This window comes from Convolutriloba macropyga, chromosome 3, assembly GCF_964194025.1.
Source record: "Convolutriloba macropyga chromosome 3, txConMacr16.3, whole genome shotgun sequence".
Lineage (NCBI taxonomy): Eukaryota > Metazoa > Xenacoelomorpha > Acoela > Convolutidae > Convolutriloba > Convolutriloba macropyga.
In genome coordinates, this window is record NC_134470.1 from 34,647,233 (window position 1) to 34,666,338 (window position 19,106).

A 19,106-nucleotide genomic window follows, 5' to 3' on the forward strand; every position below is an offset into this window, starting at 1 on the left:
GAATCGGACGCTGATGTTTTCGCACCCATAAAGAAAAGTTTATCTAGGCTACAGCACCTGAATTTAATTGCTCCGCCTGTCAGTCGAGAGAAATTTTTTCGACGTTAATCGGTTTATGTTTTGATTGTCTTGCGCTGAAAAAAATCTAATTCCGAAAAGTTGATATTGCTAATTGTAGATATGATTAGGCTTTCCCCTCCCCGTCCAAACAGGAAGACATACTCTGCCTTACACCAGCAACAGCAACAACCGCCTGCACACAGTAGCATCAATGGCGGCAGTGGCATTAATGCACAGTACTCTGTTCAAAACCACCAGCAGCAGCAACACATGGCGAATCTCAGTAGTGGTGGCAACATGCCCCCTGGAATGGTACCAGGTGGAGCAGGAACAGTATCTAACATGCACCAGAGACATCAGCCACAACAGCAGAAGCAACCTCCAAGTCCTAATTTTAGAGCCCAACGAGGTATGTGACCAGGTTATATTGGGATTAGCCGGTTTAAGCAGAGAATCCAAATATTGGTAACAAAACGATCTCTTTTACAGAGCCGGTATAATCAAGTCAGATTAAATTTAAATAAAGTTTAAATGGAAACCGCAGAGAGTATGTAAATAGAGACTGTTTTTTTGTCATAGATACCTGTCAAATATTTTTCTCGTATATTTTAGAGGCAAATATAATTCGTTCAATAGTAGTTGAGCGCGACTCTAGTCTTATTTTAAGTAGCACAACCGTTTCACTTTGATTCCATTTGATGGGCAAAAATTGTCGTATTGGATTGTAGCTATATTTCGTGACTCGATTTTTTTGTCACTGTTGGCGTGGATTTTTACGGCGTTTTTTTAGTTTAGACTAGCTGGATTTTTGTGTCCGTTTTTAGTTTAGACGAGCTCGTCTGAACTAAGAACGGGCGCAAAATTTAAAAAAAACCGGCGTCTAAATTTAAAAAACGGCGTAAAAATCCTGTATTTGTGCGCCGGTTTTCAGTTTAGACGAGCTTTTTGATAAGGGTCAGCAATTGCATAAAGTTATACTGTTCAGGTCAAAATATGATTGTAAATAAAGCGACTACTCCCAGAATGACAGGTGGACAGCAGCGACTAGTAAACAGCGCCGACATTCTGGCGCCGGATCTCTCTGACCTTGAATTTGAGATGTCGAACGCTGCATGTGTGGGAGGAGTACCGAAGCAGATCTCGATAACTGCTCCTGGTAATGCGTGGAGTGGAGACCATGCCTCACTTGAGGCTCATCTGATGTCACCTGTTAATCAAGCTGGTGTCAGCTCTTGCACGAAGTCTATATCACTCATAAATGCAATGCAGACGTGTGACATGGCAATAGGCAACCAGAAAACATCATCTTACAGGTCGCTAGTTGCTATATCCTTGATAGCGCTTTCTTTCTATATATTATAGTTTTAAAAGAACGTCAACAGTTGCGGTTCTTTTCATCAGCTGAGCGTAGCTACGTTGCGGTACACTTCGTTTCTAATAGCCACCGTCGGGTATTCAACGGCTATTATTTAGGCGCTCTTTACAATCCAAAGTGCTTTGGTTGGCTTTTTTTGGCTTTTTCACGTCACTGAGAAGTCAAATTAGAGTGGTGATTTTAATCACACTAGAGTAGTAAAGGCAATGAAACGCCAGCAGGTTTGAATCGCGGTTTTCTCCAAATTCATGTTTTAAGTTACCTTTGAAGTGGAGTGAGATTGGTATTTGAACAAATTTTGGGTTTTTAAAGGCGTTTTATTTTTCACTTGCCCTTATTTGATTTCTGTTCAGCGTTTCTTCTCCTGAGTACTATTAATTTTATACACATGTGTTCCATTTGATATTGCTTGATGCTTTTTAATTGTTCTCAAACGAAGTTTGTAGCATTTATATTAGTCCTGTCGGTCGTTTTTTTATGCGATTTTTCGTCTGACGAATTTGACTTTTTGTCCTCAAAAGCGGGATAAACAGGTAGCGCCCAGCGGGCATTAAGTGCTTTTAGAGCATTTCAGCTCAAGCTGTTTTGGAGACTTATACTCATGGCGGTTCTTAAAGGTTGAAGACACCCCCACTGTTGACCCCCCCCCCCCCACTATTGCCCCCACCCCCAACTATTGCCTCCCGCGCTGTTACCCCCACCCCACTGTTAAACACCCACCCTAGGTAAGAACCTCCTCTAGGGTTTGTCAATCGGTTACTGTATAGTTTCTAAATGTAATGAAATGTTTTTCAACATTTTTTAAATGACTCCAGCTTTAGCAATTTTTTGATAAAATTCAATTCGGAAAATTATTGTCGTGGTCCAAGTTCATGGATCTTTATGAACCAGTGAAACTATTTAGAGCTTGAAATAGGGATACTGGTTAGTCTTTTGAAACAATGAAATGGTTTTGAAGATTTTTTAAAATTTGCGATTGTTTTTAAAATTTTTGATAATTTTTGTCCTTTTTTGCGTTTAGCGATCATTGCTGGCCAACTATTTATGCTGCCCAAGTCTTGCAGATGGGTTACTTGACATAACTCTAGAGACAAAAAATAGTTTTGAACATGTTCACTTCGAAACCTGGAAGCCCTTTAAGTTTTGAAATATTTTGCAATTTTTTAAAATATCAGTTATTTATTTGATTTATTTACTAACAAGGCTAGAAAACTAAGAGTCGCAGAGTCAAATCAAGTTGAAGCTAACCTCACTAAACCGTGGCTACCTGCTGACGAAGACAACCGCTCAACTGTCGTTTGAGAGCAATTCGCCCGACGATAGTCAATTATGTTCATTACTTTGATGCTATTTGATGTCACAAAATATTAGTGAGTATTTCATTTATGCTCTTTTTATTCAGCATCTCAACGGCTATTATTTAGGCGCTCTCCTTTTAACAATTCAAAGAATTTGAATTGTATTGAGGCGCTGTCTTAAGACCTGTTCACACATTTTTATGATTTTTGAGGTCAAATTCGAGTAGTTATTTTGGTCACGCCGAAACAGGAAGTGGAGCGAAAAAGCGAGTGGTTTTTCGGCGTGAAATTTTTTCGCTCTAATTTTAAAGTAGAGTGGGAAAACGGTGTTTGAACAAAAATTCGCTTTCTCGCTAGTGGTTTTTAGTTCACATGCGGCATTTTGACAATGATTTTTTTAATAGCCGCACAGCGATAGCTGGGACTATTATTGGCCTTCTCTTGGTTTTTTTTTATTTCGTCGTCATGATTTTTGTTACGACCATATGACGTCACAGCCACTTTTTGTTCATTCGTTCATGCAATTTCAGCTGAATTGCATGTGTGACGTCATTTTTCGCTCTTAGTGGAACGAGTTTTTTGTTCATGTGCGTGATTAAATTTTTGGTCACACTTGACTTACCTCACTCTCAAAAATGACTTCCTCACTTTGAAATTGACTTTTATTTACTTTAATTCAAAGAGATAAGGTCAAATGGGTGTGTGTCACTCTCAATGAAGGTTATTAGAGAGCAGCTAAAAGATGCAGCAAAAACTTATACAGATTTTTAATCAAAATATAACAGATCAGCCTTCAATGAAAAGACGAATTTTTTTGGTCTGTCTTTTTTACTGTTTGTTTAGACGGCCGATCTACGAATCTATTGCGGCTATTTTCTGGCAATCTGCCAGCTATGTTTAAAATTTTTTTAATCAGATTTTTTGGAAATGGTTTTCCCAATTCACTCAAAATCCGTTCTCGGTCTAGATTTTGTTTTGTCAATAAACATTCTTTGAATTGTACGTCAGGAGTCATCGTGCTATGTTTTCTAATTCGCTTTATTTTTTGGTCAAGTTTTTCGTTTTACATCGATTATGTCACGATTTTCACGTTTGACTTGTGGCTTACTTCCCTAACTGTTTAAACTGAATGAATTTTCACGCATAGAATTACGCAATGTTGTGAAAACAGTTAAAGTCAATAGAGGGAAATCAAAAGATCGAAAACAGCATAAGCATATAAAGCGCGGTCATTTAGTCATAGTGCATTAGGTTATCAACGTTCATTAAAATGTTGCTAGCTGTCATTAGTATTATTAATAGCCGCCGTCAGCCTCTCAAACGGCTATAATATAGGCGCTCTCCTTTTTAATTCGCTTTACCTTTTGATTACGTTTTTCGGTTTACATAAGTCACGATTTCCACGTTTGACTTCTGACCTACCTCACTTACTGTTTCAACTGAATGGATACTAAATTATTTCACGCATTGAATTACGCATTGTAGTGAATACGGTCAATGTCAAAAGAGGAAGATCAAAGTCAAAAGAAACGGGATAAAACAATTAAGCCTGGTCACTAAGTCATAGTGCATTAGTTTATCAAAGTTCATTAGAGCGGTTGCTAGCTGATTTTAGTATTAAGCTTAATGCCCCTCAGTTTAGAAGCTGAAGTAAGTATAGGTTCAGAATCTTACTGAAACTCGACACTGAATGAAACTTAGGAAAAAAATTCGTCAATTTCTATCTGTTCTTTTTTCTTTTTCTGTTTCTATCCCGATGAGCGTAAACGGCGGCTACTTTCCAGCAATCTGCCGGCTATGTTCCTGAATAGCGTTCAGTTTAAAAGCTGAATTAAGTGTAGTTTTAGAAACTGACCAAAATTTGCGGAATTTGGACTTCAAAAAATTGGACACTTGAAAAATTCTGTCTATTTCTGTCTCTAAATAATAGCCGCACAGCGATAGCTGGGGCTATTATTGACCTTCTCGGTTTTTTTCGTCGTCAATGTTTTTGTTACGACAATATGAGGTCACAACCATCCAAATCTGCTTTTTGTTCATTCGTTCATGCAATTTCAACTGAAGTGCGTGCCTGACGTCATTTTTATTTTTAGTTGAGCGAATTTTTTTGTTCACACGTGTCTTACATCACTCAAAAATGACTGCCTCACTTTGAAATTGACCTGTCCTTACTTTAATTCAAAGAGATAAGGTAAAGTGAGTGCGTGTCTTTCTAAACGAAGGTTATTGAGAGTGATAGAAGCAGCAATAACTTATACGGTTTCTTAATCAAAATAAAACATCCCATTCTTTTACGAAAAGAAATTTCTCTTTGGTCTGCTTCTGTTTTTAAATTTTTGAGACTGCAGATCTACAAAGCTATTGCGGCTATTTTCTGACCAGCTATGTTTTCTTTTTCTGTTTCCATCCCAGTATGCGTCAAGCCGGTTAACGGCAGCTATTTTCCCGCATTTTGCCGGCTATGTTTCAGCTTGTCGGGGGTGTTATCACTTACTATCGTTAATGACAGGTCTCATTGGTTGCTAATGAGGCTTAAATAAGCCTAATTTAAGGTCCGAGTTTTTGGCTAGTGGTTTTCATGACCTTGACACTATTTATTCTCAACAATTTTTTAATGAAACCACCCTCCCCGCCAAACCCCCGTCCACCCTCCTCCAACCCGGCGATTTCGACCCCCCTCTTGTCCAGCCCTCCCACAAACCTACCCCCATCGCATGAACCCCCTCACCTCACTCCGCTCACAGTTACCTGATGCACAAACCGTAAGTTCTTAACTATTAGTCCCAATAGTGACAGGTCTCATCTGTTTTTAAGGTCTCATTTGATCTGATTCATATGCATAATTAAATCCCATCAAACTATTGCTTTCTAAGACTTGTACGCTGTTCGTTTTCAAATTATTTTAGTAAATTTTGGAGTTTAGTTAATATTTGTTGTACCTATTGCTGTCTTATCTCTTAATCTCTTTAATGACTGGTCTTATCGGTTGCTCATGAGCATTTAGTTAATCAAAGTAATTGTTTCAGTCCGTAGCTATTGCTTTCTGTGACGTTTACACTCTTTACTCTGAATCATTATTAGCGAGTTTTTGAGGTTTTTTTTGCAAAAATTGGTGGTATTTCTTGTGTTGTTGTTTAGTCTCATTAATGACAAGTTTTTTCGGTTTCTAATAAGGAATAATAATCTTAATTTTTTCGCTTGTCTTCATAGCAGTCGTTTTCATGTTTCTGACACTTTTTCATAAAATAAAAATTGATTTTTAGTCCTGTGGTTGTAATTTTTCTTGTTCTTACCGCTTAGTCTCTAAAAATAACTGTTCTTTTTGGCCTTCTGGGGCGAAGTCGTTTTAGTCTTCTGAGGCATCAGCCAATTTATTGTCTCCATCTTTCAGCTTAGGTTTGATGATTTTGGCTTGTAGCTATGAGGTTCTCTTACTCTGACCCCACTGATTTTTGAAGATGTTCTGATTTTGGCCAACGGCTTTGGATTTTGTTTTTCTACCACTGAGTCTCACAAGGTTGTTTTATTGCGCACTCATTCTATGTATGCGTAGAGTTGATATTTTCGTTATCTTTGATATTTTCCTATTGTTTTTTTAAAATTTTTGCGCATTTTTAAATTTTTGTTCAGTTTTGCGCATATAGGCTGGGTATTGGGTTTTGTTGACTGTCTTAGTTTGATGCTGCTTTAAAGATGTTAATTGTCTGCTCATTAATTGCTCACAAATGAAGTTTGTGGCAATTATATTAGTCCTGTTGATCTTTTTTATGCGATTTTTCGCTTGACCGATTTTTCGTCTGACCCATTTGACTCTTCGTCCTCAAAGACGGGACAAACAGGTAGCTCCCAGCTGGCACTAAGTGCTGTTAGAGCTTTTCCGCTGACTAGTTTCCAATTATGCGATTCACAGAAACTGTTTTGGAGACTTATACTTATGGTGTGAAGGACGGTTCTTCGAGGTTGACCCCCACCCCCCCCCCCATCAGCCCCCTCACTTCGCCCCAATCCACCTGCACATCATTAGGGCCATGGGGGCCCCGTGCAGCCAAAGACCCCTACCACCGTTGCCCCCTCCCCCTTGTTACCGCGCCCCCCATTGCGTCGGCAGCGGCTTTTTTCAGTCAATTTTGCAGCTAAGTTATGATCAAAGAATTTTTCGTTATCAAGAAATTTGGATTGTATTGGCGCTGTCTATTTTTAAGATGTGTTTAAATTTGAGTGAATTTGAAGTTTGAGTAAATTTGAAGAGCTTTGCACGAGTAAATTTGAAGTTAAAGTTGCCTTGAAGTCTATTAATTGCTCACAAACGAAGATTGTTGCAATTTTATTAGTCTTGTGGTCTTTGAGCTGCCAAGCTGTAAGCTAAGCGAATCTATATTGCGGTGCTCTTTGGTTTTTTACAATCCGTAGTATTTTTATTGTATTGGTGTGCTGTCTCTGTATTTGTAATATATTTTCAGACCTTTTTCCATGACTTTGAGCTTTCAAAACGGGATATAAATGTAAAGCTCAGCGGGCATAAAGTTTTATAGTTCTATGGTGCAGCTGCTGGGAAAGCCTTATTTCAAAGTTAAGAGGTCATTTTTAGGAGGTTTTGAGCCCAAAGTAGTGAATTTTTTCACGTTTTTTGTGATTTTCGATTTTCTTTCGTTTGATCAGGCTTAAATTGACGTTTGTCAAAATTGGTAATGGTCTTTTGCAAGACATAATTACTATTTTTGATCATTTCTGAGCTATATGTTTTGGTATTGCAATCAAAAAGAGGCAAAATGTGACTAATTCTGCCAAACTTTTGCAAATGTTATTTGAGCTCCTCAAGCTCCAGGGGACCGGGAAACTCCTCTAGGTCTTTACTATAGGTTACTTACTTCATAGTTTCTGGTGGAAATTGATTGGTTTACAAAATTTTTATATCTAGATTTTTAACAATTTTTCCTATTTTCAAGTTTTTTTGCTTTGTTCAGTTTTTCTTACCTCAGCGGCCTGGTAAACTCGAGGGTTTTACTGTGTTATTGCATAGTTGTTTAGGGCAAATGAAACGTATTCCTTCTTATCGTTCTTTATGAGCAAATGAAAATTTTTAGGGCTTTAAATTGGGTGCCTGGATAGCCTCTGGAGAAAATAAAATGGTTGTGAAGAAATTAATATCACGAACATTGAACTTTTTTTAACATTTTATCATTGCGAACTTACGAAATTTTAAATTTTGCTATTTTCATTTTTCTGTCGGTTATATTTATCGATTTTTTTCTATTTTGATTGGCCAATGAACCTCTTTCAAAGCTTGTGCGTGGGTAAATGTTTGTATTTAAAGTGATCAAATTTGGCCTTAAGGTTAAAAGCTTCAACAGTTTTGGGATTGATTATATTTTTCTTCAGTTTGTTTGATTTTATTCTATTCTCAACTTTTGAGATTGTTTTTCTTTTTGGCTGGCAGCGTTCCATGGGTCTGCTAGTCAGGTACAAAAATTCATTCAATTCTTTGGTTTGTGTACCACGGCTTCTATGCTTTTTAAGATGTTTTCACACTTTTTCGAGGACTTTTAGCGTTCAAAATGGCATAAACTGGTAATGGTAGGTATGCATTAAGTCACAATAGAAGCGTTTAAGTGGCTTTAGTAGTCTTTGAGTTGCTCAATGTACTGAAGTTACTGGGAGTGCCTAAATTAAAGGTACTTTTGTACTTTCATACTTTTGACTTTAGTACTTTAAAACTTAAGTTTAATTTTAATTAGTTTAAGGTCAAAGGAACTCATATGTGCAGTGAAGGTCCCTAATAAAGGGCTTTGGCGGAGTGAGTTTTAGTTTTATCAAGCTTTATTTATTTATCTCTGAATGTTTTTTACCTAGTTTTTTGAGTGGCGTCGATTTTTTTTTCAATTTAGATCTGTATTTGCTTCTATCTCTTTTATACGGCACGCAAGTCTATTCTTTCGCAGCTATTCCGGCAATTTGCCGGCTATGTTCAATTTTTGAAGTTTGCCTGATTTTTTATTTATTCGTACTTGATTTTTATTTATTTTGTTTTACTTTATTTACTCTATTTTTCGTTTTTACTTTATTTTGTAGCTTTGTTATTTTTTTCCCTGTATTTTCCTACTTGTATTACCTTAAGTTGTTGTATGCTTTTTTTGTGGTAAAAAATTTGATATGGCTAACAATTCTGTTACATGATCATGTGTTTTTATAACTTTGTCACTTCTGCAGAAATTAGTGAAATTCCATTTTGTCGCTTCTTATTTTTTAATAGCAGCCTCTTTTAAAATTCGTTTTTACCTCGATCACGTTTGTTTTTACAGATGTCACAATTTTCACGCATGACTTCTGATTGTTTCAACTAAATAGAGTTTAGAATTCAACAATATATAGTGAATACAGAGGATCGAAAGGGCAAAATCAAAACAAACAGGTTAAACAGATGAAGACCGGTCAATCAGTCATAGTGCATTAAGCTATCAGAGGTTCCCACTAGTCGTCCGAGAGCAATTCTTCCGACGTTTAGTCGGTTATGTTTCTTTTTGTAAGACGCCTTCACTTCTTTTTTCATGACTTTGAGCTTTCAAAACGGGCTAAACAGGTAAAGCTCAGTGGGCATCAAGTTTCAGTACAGGCCCTTAGCCGCGTTTAGTAGTCCTTCAAGTGCTTAGAGTGGTGAAGCTACAGGGAAGGCCGTAATTTAAGGTCAAAAGGTCATTTTAGGAGTTTTTGAATAGAAATGGCTTCGGAAAAAAAGGAACCTCGAACGGGCTCACAGATCTTCCGCTTATACGTTACGGTTTCACACTAACGAAGCCCGAATTTAGAGACGGGCATTGCATTAGATATAACATCGAAGCCGAAAAATACGCCCATTAATTGTCCATGTGGTGAAAAGTTCACGCTATCACATGCTCTCCACTGTGCAAAGGGTGGGTACACACATGAGACTCAACGAGATCCGAGACACTTTTGCTAAGATCATGCAAGACGTTTCCATTGCTTAAAGGCGAGTCCTTTATACACAAAACTACTAGCGCTGATGAAAACGCAAGACTAGACATTAAAGCGAATGGCCTATGGGGTCCAGGTTCAGCCATTGTTTTTTTCGACTTAAAGATCTTTAACCCACTTGCCAAGTTATGCCCGAAAAACTCCGTAGAAGCGTACAAATATCATGAGTCGTTGAAGTGCCTCAAGTATGAGCAACGTAGAAAAGAGTTACTTCATTCCGCTAGAGTTTTCCTGCTTGGGGGCCGCAGGACCGTTCGCAACGTGCACTATAAAACAACTAGCTAGCAAAATTGCTGAAAAGAAAAACGAATCATACTCGGACGCAATAACGTACATACGCACGAGAATAAGTTTTGCTCTTCTGCGCAGCGCAATCATTTGACTCAGAGGGTGCCGTGGTTCCAAACGGCCGACTGACATTGATAGTTCTTGCATTGCCATAGTGCGGGAGGGGAGACTTGATTCATAACAAATTTACTTATATGACACAGCTCTAAAATAGTTATAGTGCCTTGTTTCTGTGCCTTGTATTTTTGCGGTAAGTTTACGTACGATGCTGTGATATTTCATAGCGGGGGCTCACTGTTCGGCTCATTGGGTGGGTCACACCCCCCGTTTTTATATTTGAAAATAAAAGTTTGAGCCCAAAAGGTGGCGATTTTTCGTGTTTTTTCGTCATTTTTTGATTTTTTTTATTGGACCAGTCTAAAATTGAGGTTGGTTAAAGTTGATAACGGACTGTTGTGAGACATAGTTGTTTTTATGACCATTTTTTGAGCTGTATTTTTTGGTACTCTAAACATAAACACGCAACTTTGAAAATTTTTATTGATCATTCAAGTTTTAGTTTTTTTTCTACCATAGGTGTCAAGGAACCTCCTCTAGGGTGTGATAATAGGTGGTTGCATTTTTTTTATTGGTAATAGGATAGTTTTCAACATTTTAACATCTAGAACTTGAGCATTTAATTGATAAAAACCGCAATTTTTTTCAAATTTTAATATTGTCATTATTTAAGTTATTCCCACCCCAAGTGCCACAAAAGCTCCCCAGAGTTTGATAATATGTTACTAAAATGTTTTCTTTGCAACGGAATGGTTTTCAACATTTCAATATCACAGTTTCAGCAATTTTTTAAATAAAACTTGCATTTTATCCAGTTTTTCGAAAATTGTTGATATATGTTACATATCTTCAGACTCAGGAGCCAAGGAAAATCCTCTAGAGTTTGATAACAGGCTACTGCATTGTTTCTGCTGACAATGAACTAGAATTCACCATTTCAATGTCCACAATTCTAGCAATTTTATGACAATATTTGCTGTTTTTTAAGTTTTGTTAGAATGTTTGTCTTTTGTTTTTTTTTTGCCTCAGCGGCCAGTAAACTTCCTTTAATCTTTGATAGTATTTTACTTCATGGTTGCTAGGGCAATAGAATGGTTTTCAAATTTTTAATATCAGAAATTTTTTTCAAATATTCTGAAATTTTTTATCAAGTTCCAAATTTATCGATCTTCCAGCCAGTGAAACTATATAAGCTTGAAATAAGAATACTGCATAGTCTCTCGAGACAATGAAATGGTTTTGAAGATATTATTATTACGGGTTTTAGCAAGATTTTGTTAAAATTTGCTATTGTTTTTTTGTCGTTTTCTGAGTTAAACGAACTTTACTGGCCAAGGAAACTTGCTTAGGTCTGGAAGTTGGTTTACATGACAGAAAAAAAATGGTTTTCAACTTTATTTGCGATATTTAGAAACTTTCTTTGAGTTTTGCACTATTCAGTTTTTTAAACGGTTGTCATACTTCTTTTGTTTATGTACCTTTAGGGGATATTAATTCTGTTAATAGGCTTGTGCGCGAGATAATGAGTATTTCGAATTGTATCATATTTGGCATTCAGTGTAAAAGCCTCACTATTTTTAGCAATGATTAGTTTTTTGTTTAATTTGTTTGATTCTTTTAGTTTATAAACTTTTGAGAATATTTTTTTTGGCTGGGATTGATCTGCTGGTCAGGTACACTAGTTCTCAGTTTTTCATTCAATTCCTTGGGTTGTATTTCAGGACTTGTCCTGCTACATTTTTAATTCGTTTTCTTCATCGATGATTCTTGCGACCCTTGACTTTTTCGACTTCATTGATTTCTACTGCTTTGTTAAAATTTGTGTTCGTCTTTTGTTCTGCTCAAAAAAATGACTTCTGACCGCACCTAATGAACTTCAAATTTCTTTAACATTTACTAGTTAAAGATCAATAGTGCGCATCTAAGCAGTGCCAAACATTTATGTCCCAAATCTTGAGTATTAGAGACTTTTCGAGTTATTAGAGTTTTATTAGAGTTTTATTAGAGTTTATTTAGAGACTTATTAGAGTTTTCTATTTCTAATAATAATTTTCAAAAAGCTTTTAGGGCATTTTTCTTATGGAGCGTATGTGTCTCATAAAAATGACAGTCCGAATCCAACCGGAAAAGTCTAGTGGTCTATTAAAGGACTTGTGGTCAATCTGTCTATCTTATTCTTTGTTTGTTTCAATTCATGGAAGGCCACAGGCGTCTATCGTTGCTATTTTCCGGCAAACTGCCGACTATGTTTTTTAAGATATGTTCACACATCTTCATGATTTTTGAAGTCAAAATGGATTAGTGATTTTGGATTAGCGAAAAAGCGAGTGATTTCGCGACGTGAATTTTTTCAATCTAATTTTAAAGTAGAGCGAGAAAATGGCGTTTGAACTAAAAATTCGCCTTCTGGATTGTGAATTTTTGTTCACATGCGGCAGTTTTTTCACTTTGATTTTTACCGTTTTTTCAATTTTTTTGCTTGGCGGTTTTCTAACTGTTATTCCCAATGCAATTACTGCCAAATCAGGGTCTGGTTTTTTTTTGTTTAGTCAATGAAAATTTTTTGAATTGTTCGAGGACTTGTCCTGTTATGTTTTCTTAATTCGCTTTACATTTTGATCACGTTTTTCGTTTTAAATAAGTCACGATTTTCATGCTTGATTACTTCTCTCACTGTTTCTCTGAATGGATTTTGAATTCTTTTTAGTATTGAATTACGTAATGTAGTGAATACGGTCAAAGTCAAAACGGCAAAATCAAAAGAAACAAACATAAAGCCCCATCACTAAGTCATAATGCATTCTGTTATCAAAGTTCATTAAAGCGACTGCTAGCTGGCATTAGTAATATACTTTAGAGCCTTCAGTTTAGAAGCTGAATAAAGTGTAATTTTAGAAGCTAATCGAATATGCAGAATTTTCACACCAAATAAGAACACTGACACTTAAAAAAATCTGTCAATTTCTATCTCCTAATTTTTTTGTTTCAACCCCAATGTGCGTCAAGCGGTTCAACGGCATTCTTTTTTAAAGAAGTTAATAGTCAATTCATTTGTTTATTCAATTAGGTCTATAATTCAGGATTTGATTTGTGGTGCTGTTTTTTTTTAAACTTCCTGTGCTTTTCGATTTCGTTTTCCGGTTTAAACCATTCAGGACTTGCGACTTCGGACTTACATCGCTATTTGAACTGAATGAAATTAATAATTCTTTCAAGCGAATTAATGGTATTAAGTAAAGGGGAGATAAAGGATTTGGATAGTGATAACGTCTGGTCTTTAAGTCATGGTTTATGTAATTGAAGTTCATTAGAGTGAATGAATGCTATTAATTGCACTCGAATGGGTAGCAATTATTGTTTGCTCGAGCGTCATTTCGTCTAGAATTATCTTAGACTTCTCGAGTGACTTTTTCATTCAATTGCTCTCACGCCGAAACAAAGTTTGTTGTTCGAACACAAGCGATTGTTAGAGGTACAAGAGACTGATGGTCGAGTGGTTAATGCCTCTGTCGAGGTGAAGGAATCGGACTCCTCAGGTTGGGGTTCGAACCCTACATTCGTCTGACGTTTTTGTCCCCATAAAGAAAAATTTACGCCCCGCCTGTCATTCGAGAGCATTTTTTTCCGACGTTAGTCGGTTTATGGTTTAGTATTTAATAGCTGAAAAGCGATAGCTGGGGCTGTTATTTGCTTTACTTGGTTTTTGACAATTGAAAGAATTAGAATTGTATTGGAGCGCTGTCTTTTTTTAAAGATCCGTTCACACATTTTCATGGTTTTTGAAGTCAAATCGGAGTGATGATTTTGGTCTTCCCGAAACAGGAATATGAGCGAGAAAGCAATTGGTTTTGCGGCGTGAAATTTTTTCGCTCTGATTTTAAATTAGAGTTAGAAAGTGGTGTTTGAACATAAATTTGCTTTCTCGCTGGTGGTTTTCTTGATCTTTTAATCACATGAGGCATTTTGAGTTTTACTGCTTTTCTTATTTTTTGGCTCTGATTCTTTTCCAAATGGTTTACCTAATCCATTCATTGTCCTTTCTAGGCCTTTTTTAAATTTAATCAATGAAAATTCTTTGAATTGGATGTCAGGACTTGTCCTGCTATGTTTTTTTCGTCGTCAGGATTTTTGTTGCGACCATTTGTGTTCATTCGTTCTTGCAATTGCAACTGCTTTTTGTGCGTGGCGGTATTTTTTACTCGTAGTGGAGCGAGTTTTTAATAGCCGCCCTCAGCCTCTCAATGGCTATTATTTGGGCGCTCTCCTTTATTTTAACTTGCTTTACCTTTTGATCCCGTTTTTCGTTTTACATGAGTCAGAATTTTCACGTTTGACTTCTGACTTACTTCACTCGCTGTTTCGACTGCATGGATTTCAATTTCTTTCACGCATTCAGTTACGAAATGTGGTGATTACTGTCAAAGTCAAAAGATCAAAGTCAAACGAGACGGGATAAACCGATGAAGCCCGGTCATTAAGTCATTGAGAATTAGGTTATCAAAGTTCATTAGAGTGTTTGCTAGTTGACATTGGTATTAAGCTTATTAGCTTTCAGTTTAGAAGCTGAATTAAGTACAGTTTTAGAATCTGACTGAAACTGCACGCCAAGTTAGAACACTTTTTGACTCTGAATAAATAACTGAAAAAATCAGTCAATTTATCTCTTCTTTTTCGTCGGTTTCAATACCGATGTGCGTCACGTGCGGCTATTTTCCGGTAAACTGCCGGCTTTGTTTGGGTCTTTCGCGTGAAAAAATTTTTCGTCACTCGGGACTTTAATCACTCTGAAAAATGAGTTCCTCACTCTGAATTTGACTTTTTCTTTACTTTAATTCAAATAGATAAGGTCAAGTTAGTGTCTGTCAAGCGGTTCAACGGCATTCTTTTTTAAAGAAGTTAATAGTCAATTCATTTGTTTATTCAATTAGGTCTATAATTCAGGATTTGATTTGTGGTGCTGTTTTTTTTAAACTTTCTGTGCCTTTCGATTTCGTTTTCCGGTTTAAACCACTCAGGACTTGCGACTTCGGACTTACATCGCTATTTGAACTGAATGAAATTAATAATTCTTTCAAGCGAATTAATGGTATTAAGTAAAGGGGAGATAAAGGATTTGGATAGTGATAACGTCTCGTCTTTAAGTCATGGTTTATGTAATTGAAGTTCATTAGAGTGAATGAATGCTATTAATTGCACTCGAATGGGTAGCAATTATTGTAAGCGTGTGTCTTTTTTTGTGCAGATTGTTCGCTCGAGCGTCATTTCGTCTAGAATTATCTTAGACTTCTCGAGTGACTTTTTCATTCAATTGCTCTCACGCCGAAACAGTTTGTTGTTCGAATACAAGCGATTGTTAGAGGTACAAGGGACTGATGGTCGAGTGGTTAACGCCTCTGTCGAGGTGAAGGAATCGGACTCCTCAGGTTGGGGTTCGAGCCCTACCTTCGTCTGACGTTTTTGTCCCCATAAAGAAAAATTTACGCCCCGCCTGTCATTCGAGAGCTTTTTTTCCGACGTTAGTCGGTTTATGGTTTAGTATTTAATAGCTGAAAAGCGATAGCTGGGGCTGTTATTTGCTTTACTTGGTTTTTGACAATTGAAAGAATTAGAATTGTATTGGAGCGCTGTCTTTTTTTAAAGATCCGTTCACACATTTTCATGGTTTTTGAAGTCAAATTGGAGTGATGATTTTGGTCTTCCCGAAAATGGAATTGGAGCGAGAAAGCAAGTGGTTTTGCGGCGTAAAATTTTTTCGCTCTGATTTTAAAGTAGAGTTAGAAAGTGGTGTTTGAACATAAATTTGCTTTCTCGCTGGTGATTTTCTTGATCTTATAATCACATGAGGCATTTTGACATTGAGTTTTACTGCTTTTCTTATTTTTTTTGGCTCTGATTTTTTTCCAAATGGTTTACCTAATCCAATCATTGTCCTGTCTAGGCCTTTTTTAAATTTAATCAATGAAAATTCTTTGAATTGGATGTCAGGACTTGTCCTGCTATGTTTTTTTCGTCGTCAGGATTTTTGTTGTGACCATTTTTGTTCATTCGATCGTGCAATTGCAACTGCTTTTTGTGCGTGACGTTATTTTTTACTCGTAGTGGAGCGAGTTTTTAATAGCCGCCCTCAGCCTCTCAATGGCTATTATTTGGGCGCTCTCCTTTATTTTAACTTGCTTTACCTTTTGATCACGTTTTTCGTTTTACATGAGTCAGAATTTTCACGTTTGACTTCTGACTTACTTCACTCGCTGTTTCGACTGCATGGATTTCAATTTCTTTCACGCATTCAGTTACGAAATGTGGTGAATACTGTCAAAGTCAAAAGATCAAAATCAAAAGAGACGGGATAAACCGATGAAGCTCGGTCATTAAGTCATTGAGAAATAGGTTATCAAAGTTCATTAGAGTGTTTGCTAGTTGACATTAGTATTAAGCTTATTAGCTTTCAATTTAGAAGCTGAATTAAGTACAGTTTTAGAATCTGACTGAAACTGCACGCCAAGTTAGAACACTTTTTGACTCTGAATAAAAAACTGAAAAAATCAGTCAATTTATCTCTTCTTTTTCGTCTGTTTCAATACCGATGTGCGGTGCGTCAAGTGCAGCTATTTTCCGGTAAACTGCCGACTTTGTTTGAGTCTTTCGCGTGAATAAATTTTTCGTCACTCGGGACTTTAATCACTCTGAAAAATGAGTTCCTCACTCTGAATTTGACTTTTTCTTTACTTTAATTCAAAGAGATAAGGTCAAGTTAGTGTCTGTCACTCTAAATGAAGGCTATTGGAGAGCTGCTATTGGAGAGCTGCTAATAGAAGCAGCAGTTAGTTATACAGAGATTTTTCATGAAATTTTGAAATCTCATCATTTATTAAAAAGTAATTTTTTTGGTCTGTTTCTTATGCTATCTTTTTGAGACTGCAGATCCACAAAGCTATTGCGGCTATATTCTGGCAATCTGCCAGCTATGTTTATAATACGCATACTAGTCATCAATTTAGAAGCTTACAAATGTTTAACAGAAATCTAAGTAAAGCGTCGCATCAATTTAACACAATTTGTGATAAAAGCTGACAATTTATGATTACGGAATTCTATTTAAATCTAAGTGGACCTCAATATGGTCATCGGCGGCTGTTTTTCGGCAATCTGCCGATTATGTTCCGAGATTAAATTGATGATTTTCTTCCCAACGGATTCTTAGTCAAAGCAAGTCTCTGTTAGTTTTCAACGCAGAATACAGCTTTTTCACAGTTGCAATTTGGATTTTTAATCAGTTTAACTATTTCCTGGCTGTCAGTAAAGTTCCCTAAAACACTGTTCAGAACACTGAATGCTCAATTAACTGTTAGATCTCTGACTTATTTTCAAATTGGCGCGTGCAAGAAGCTGTCAAATTTTTTAGTTGTTTCTAATTAATTGATTTTTTGTTCAACTGCTGAGAAATTCAAGGATCTTGTCACCATGAAGTTGACTGTCGTTATTGAGATTATTGGAAACATTGGAAAGATTATTGTATTAAATGTAATCTTCATAATGTAGTCTGGCGCTAATAAGTGTTTATGTTTTAGGCCCATCAACAACGCGAGCAGCAACAACTCATCCACTAAGATGCTCGTGGCCCCGAATACAGGATCCCAGCTGCCCACCCGAAATCCTCCCAAGCCACCCAGCCGAAAGTCCTCGACCGATCAACCCAAGAGTGTAGACTTAAACAATGAAGAAATATTCGAAATTAGCGTATAGCTCGTCAATGTAGTAGAAGCTTTATAGTAATAAAAAATTATGGAAATAGAATTGCTGTAATAATTTTGTGGAAGCGTAATTGCTGTTGGTAGATTATTGTGTGTTTCTTCTTATGTTAGTTAGAGCTGTTGGTAGTATTTCGGATGATTTCACAGTAGTTCACTGAAAAGCCATAATTTGTTTAATTGCAAAAGGTTTTTAAAAATCTGTTTGAAACTAGTTAAATCGATCAGTTATTTTCATAAAGCCCAAAGGGTATTCGAATTTCATGTAAATAGTTGTTTTGGTATGGCATCTATGCATTTATTTTTCAAACTTTGGTTTGAAAAATGAGTTCTGGATGCCGCAAATATGCGGTTAAGAATGGTTTCAAACCTCAAATTTATAGGATCCTTTAACAGTCGCGAAATAACCCCAGCCTTTCTTGAACTTCCTCTCAGTCCGCCTTTCTAGCCATAGGAAATAATTATTCTTCTAATTGGTTCCGCACTGAAGCATGAAAAATGATGTGCATTTCCGCGTGAAGCTGACTGTATGAGCGATCGTAGCATTTCGAATGTGGCGATTGTTAAAGATCCCGAATTCTGTTAACTTAAGCTGTAAATGATTAAATTGTTGAAGATTCATTTGATATCACCGTTTCAGGATTATGATGATATTCATTGTTTGCGGTTATCATGCGAACTTCTATGAGGCTAATGATGCTGATACAGGATTAAATTTCATTCCCTTCGTGTCTTTATTCCCTCAAATCTCTTAATAGTTTCCCCCAAATTTAGAAAATGTAAATTGGTGAACGAGAGTATAAAGTTTCAACCCACATGCTGTCTGCTTTCACTCAACGATGGATTTAGACCATTTACAACCCCCATACATCTCCCTGAAATCTGGGGGAGAAATTTCAAGTTCGGAAGATATTTGTTGTTTCCCTTTCCCTACCCCTAGTTTTACCTTTGTGGTCTATAATCTATCCACCCTTTACTGGAGTTTCACAATTATCGTATTGGGAATATTTTGGCGAGGGGCTATAATGGGAAAGAACCTAAATCGCTTTGTGTTAAGTGCTCATTATGCCACTATTTTCTTTGACGATAATAAGAGCTAATGCAACAAAAGCAGTGATTTTCGCTCCATATAAAACACAACCTACACATACCTCCCTTCTGTTTCTGCTTCACCCTACCCTCCTCTGAGGAGGAAAAAGTGAATTGGAACTGCGCTTCAAATTACCTCAAAGGCACTGAAATGCACTTTCATGCTCAAGTTTGAAAGGTAACCTTTTAAGGCGTTGGAGC

General features: G+C 36.7%; 2 protein-coding genes across 2 annotated transcripts in view; both read left to right on the forward strand.

The window, feature by feature from the left end:
• The window catches only part of LOC142336160 (palmitoyltransferase ZDHHC8-like), a 46,206-nt gene extending 45,876 nt beyond the window's left edge, over positions 1–330 (forward strand). Inside the window, exon 8 of the mRNA XM_075384766.1 lies at positions 189–330. Coding sequence (XP_075240881.1) covers positions 189–266 — 78 coding nt within the window. The 3' untranslated portion in view covers positions 267–330. The remainder of the gene's footprint in view (positions 1–188) is intronic.
• On the forward strand, positions 195–18,239 carry LOC142336161 (uncharacterized). Its single transcript, XM_075384768.1, has 3 exons — positions 195–469; positions 1,046–1,373; positions 17,637–18,239. Exons 1-3 carry the CDS (start codon positions 331–333, stop codon positions 17,809–17,811), a joined length of 642 nt encoding a protein of 213 aa, XP_075240883.1. The 5' UTR covers positions 195–330; the 3' UTR covers positions 17,812–18,239.
• Positions 18,240–19,106: the final 867 nt, after the last annotated feature.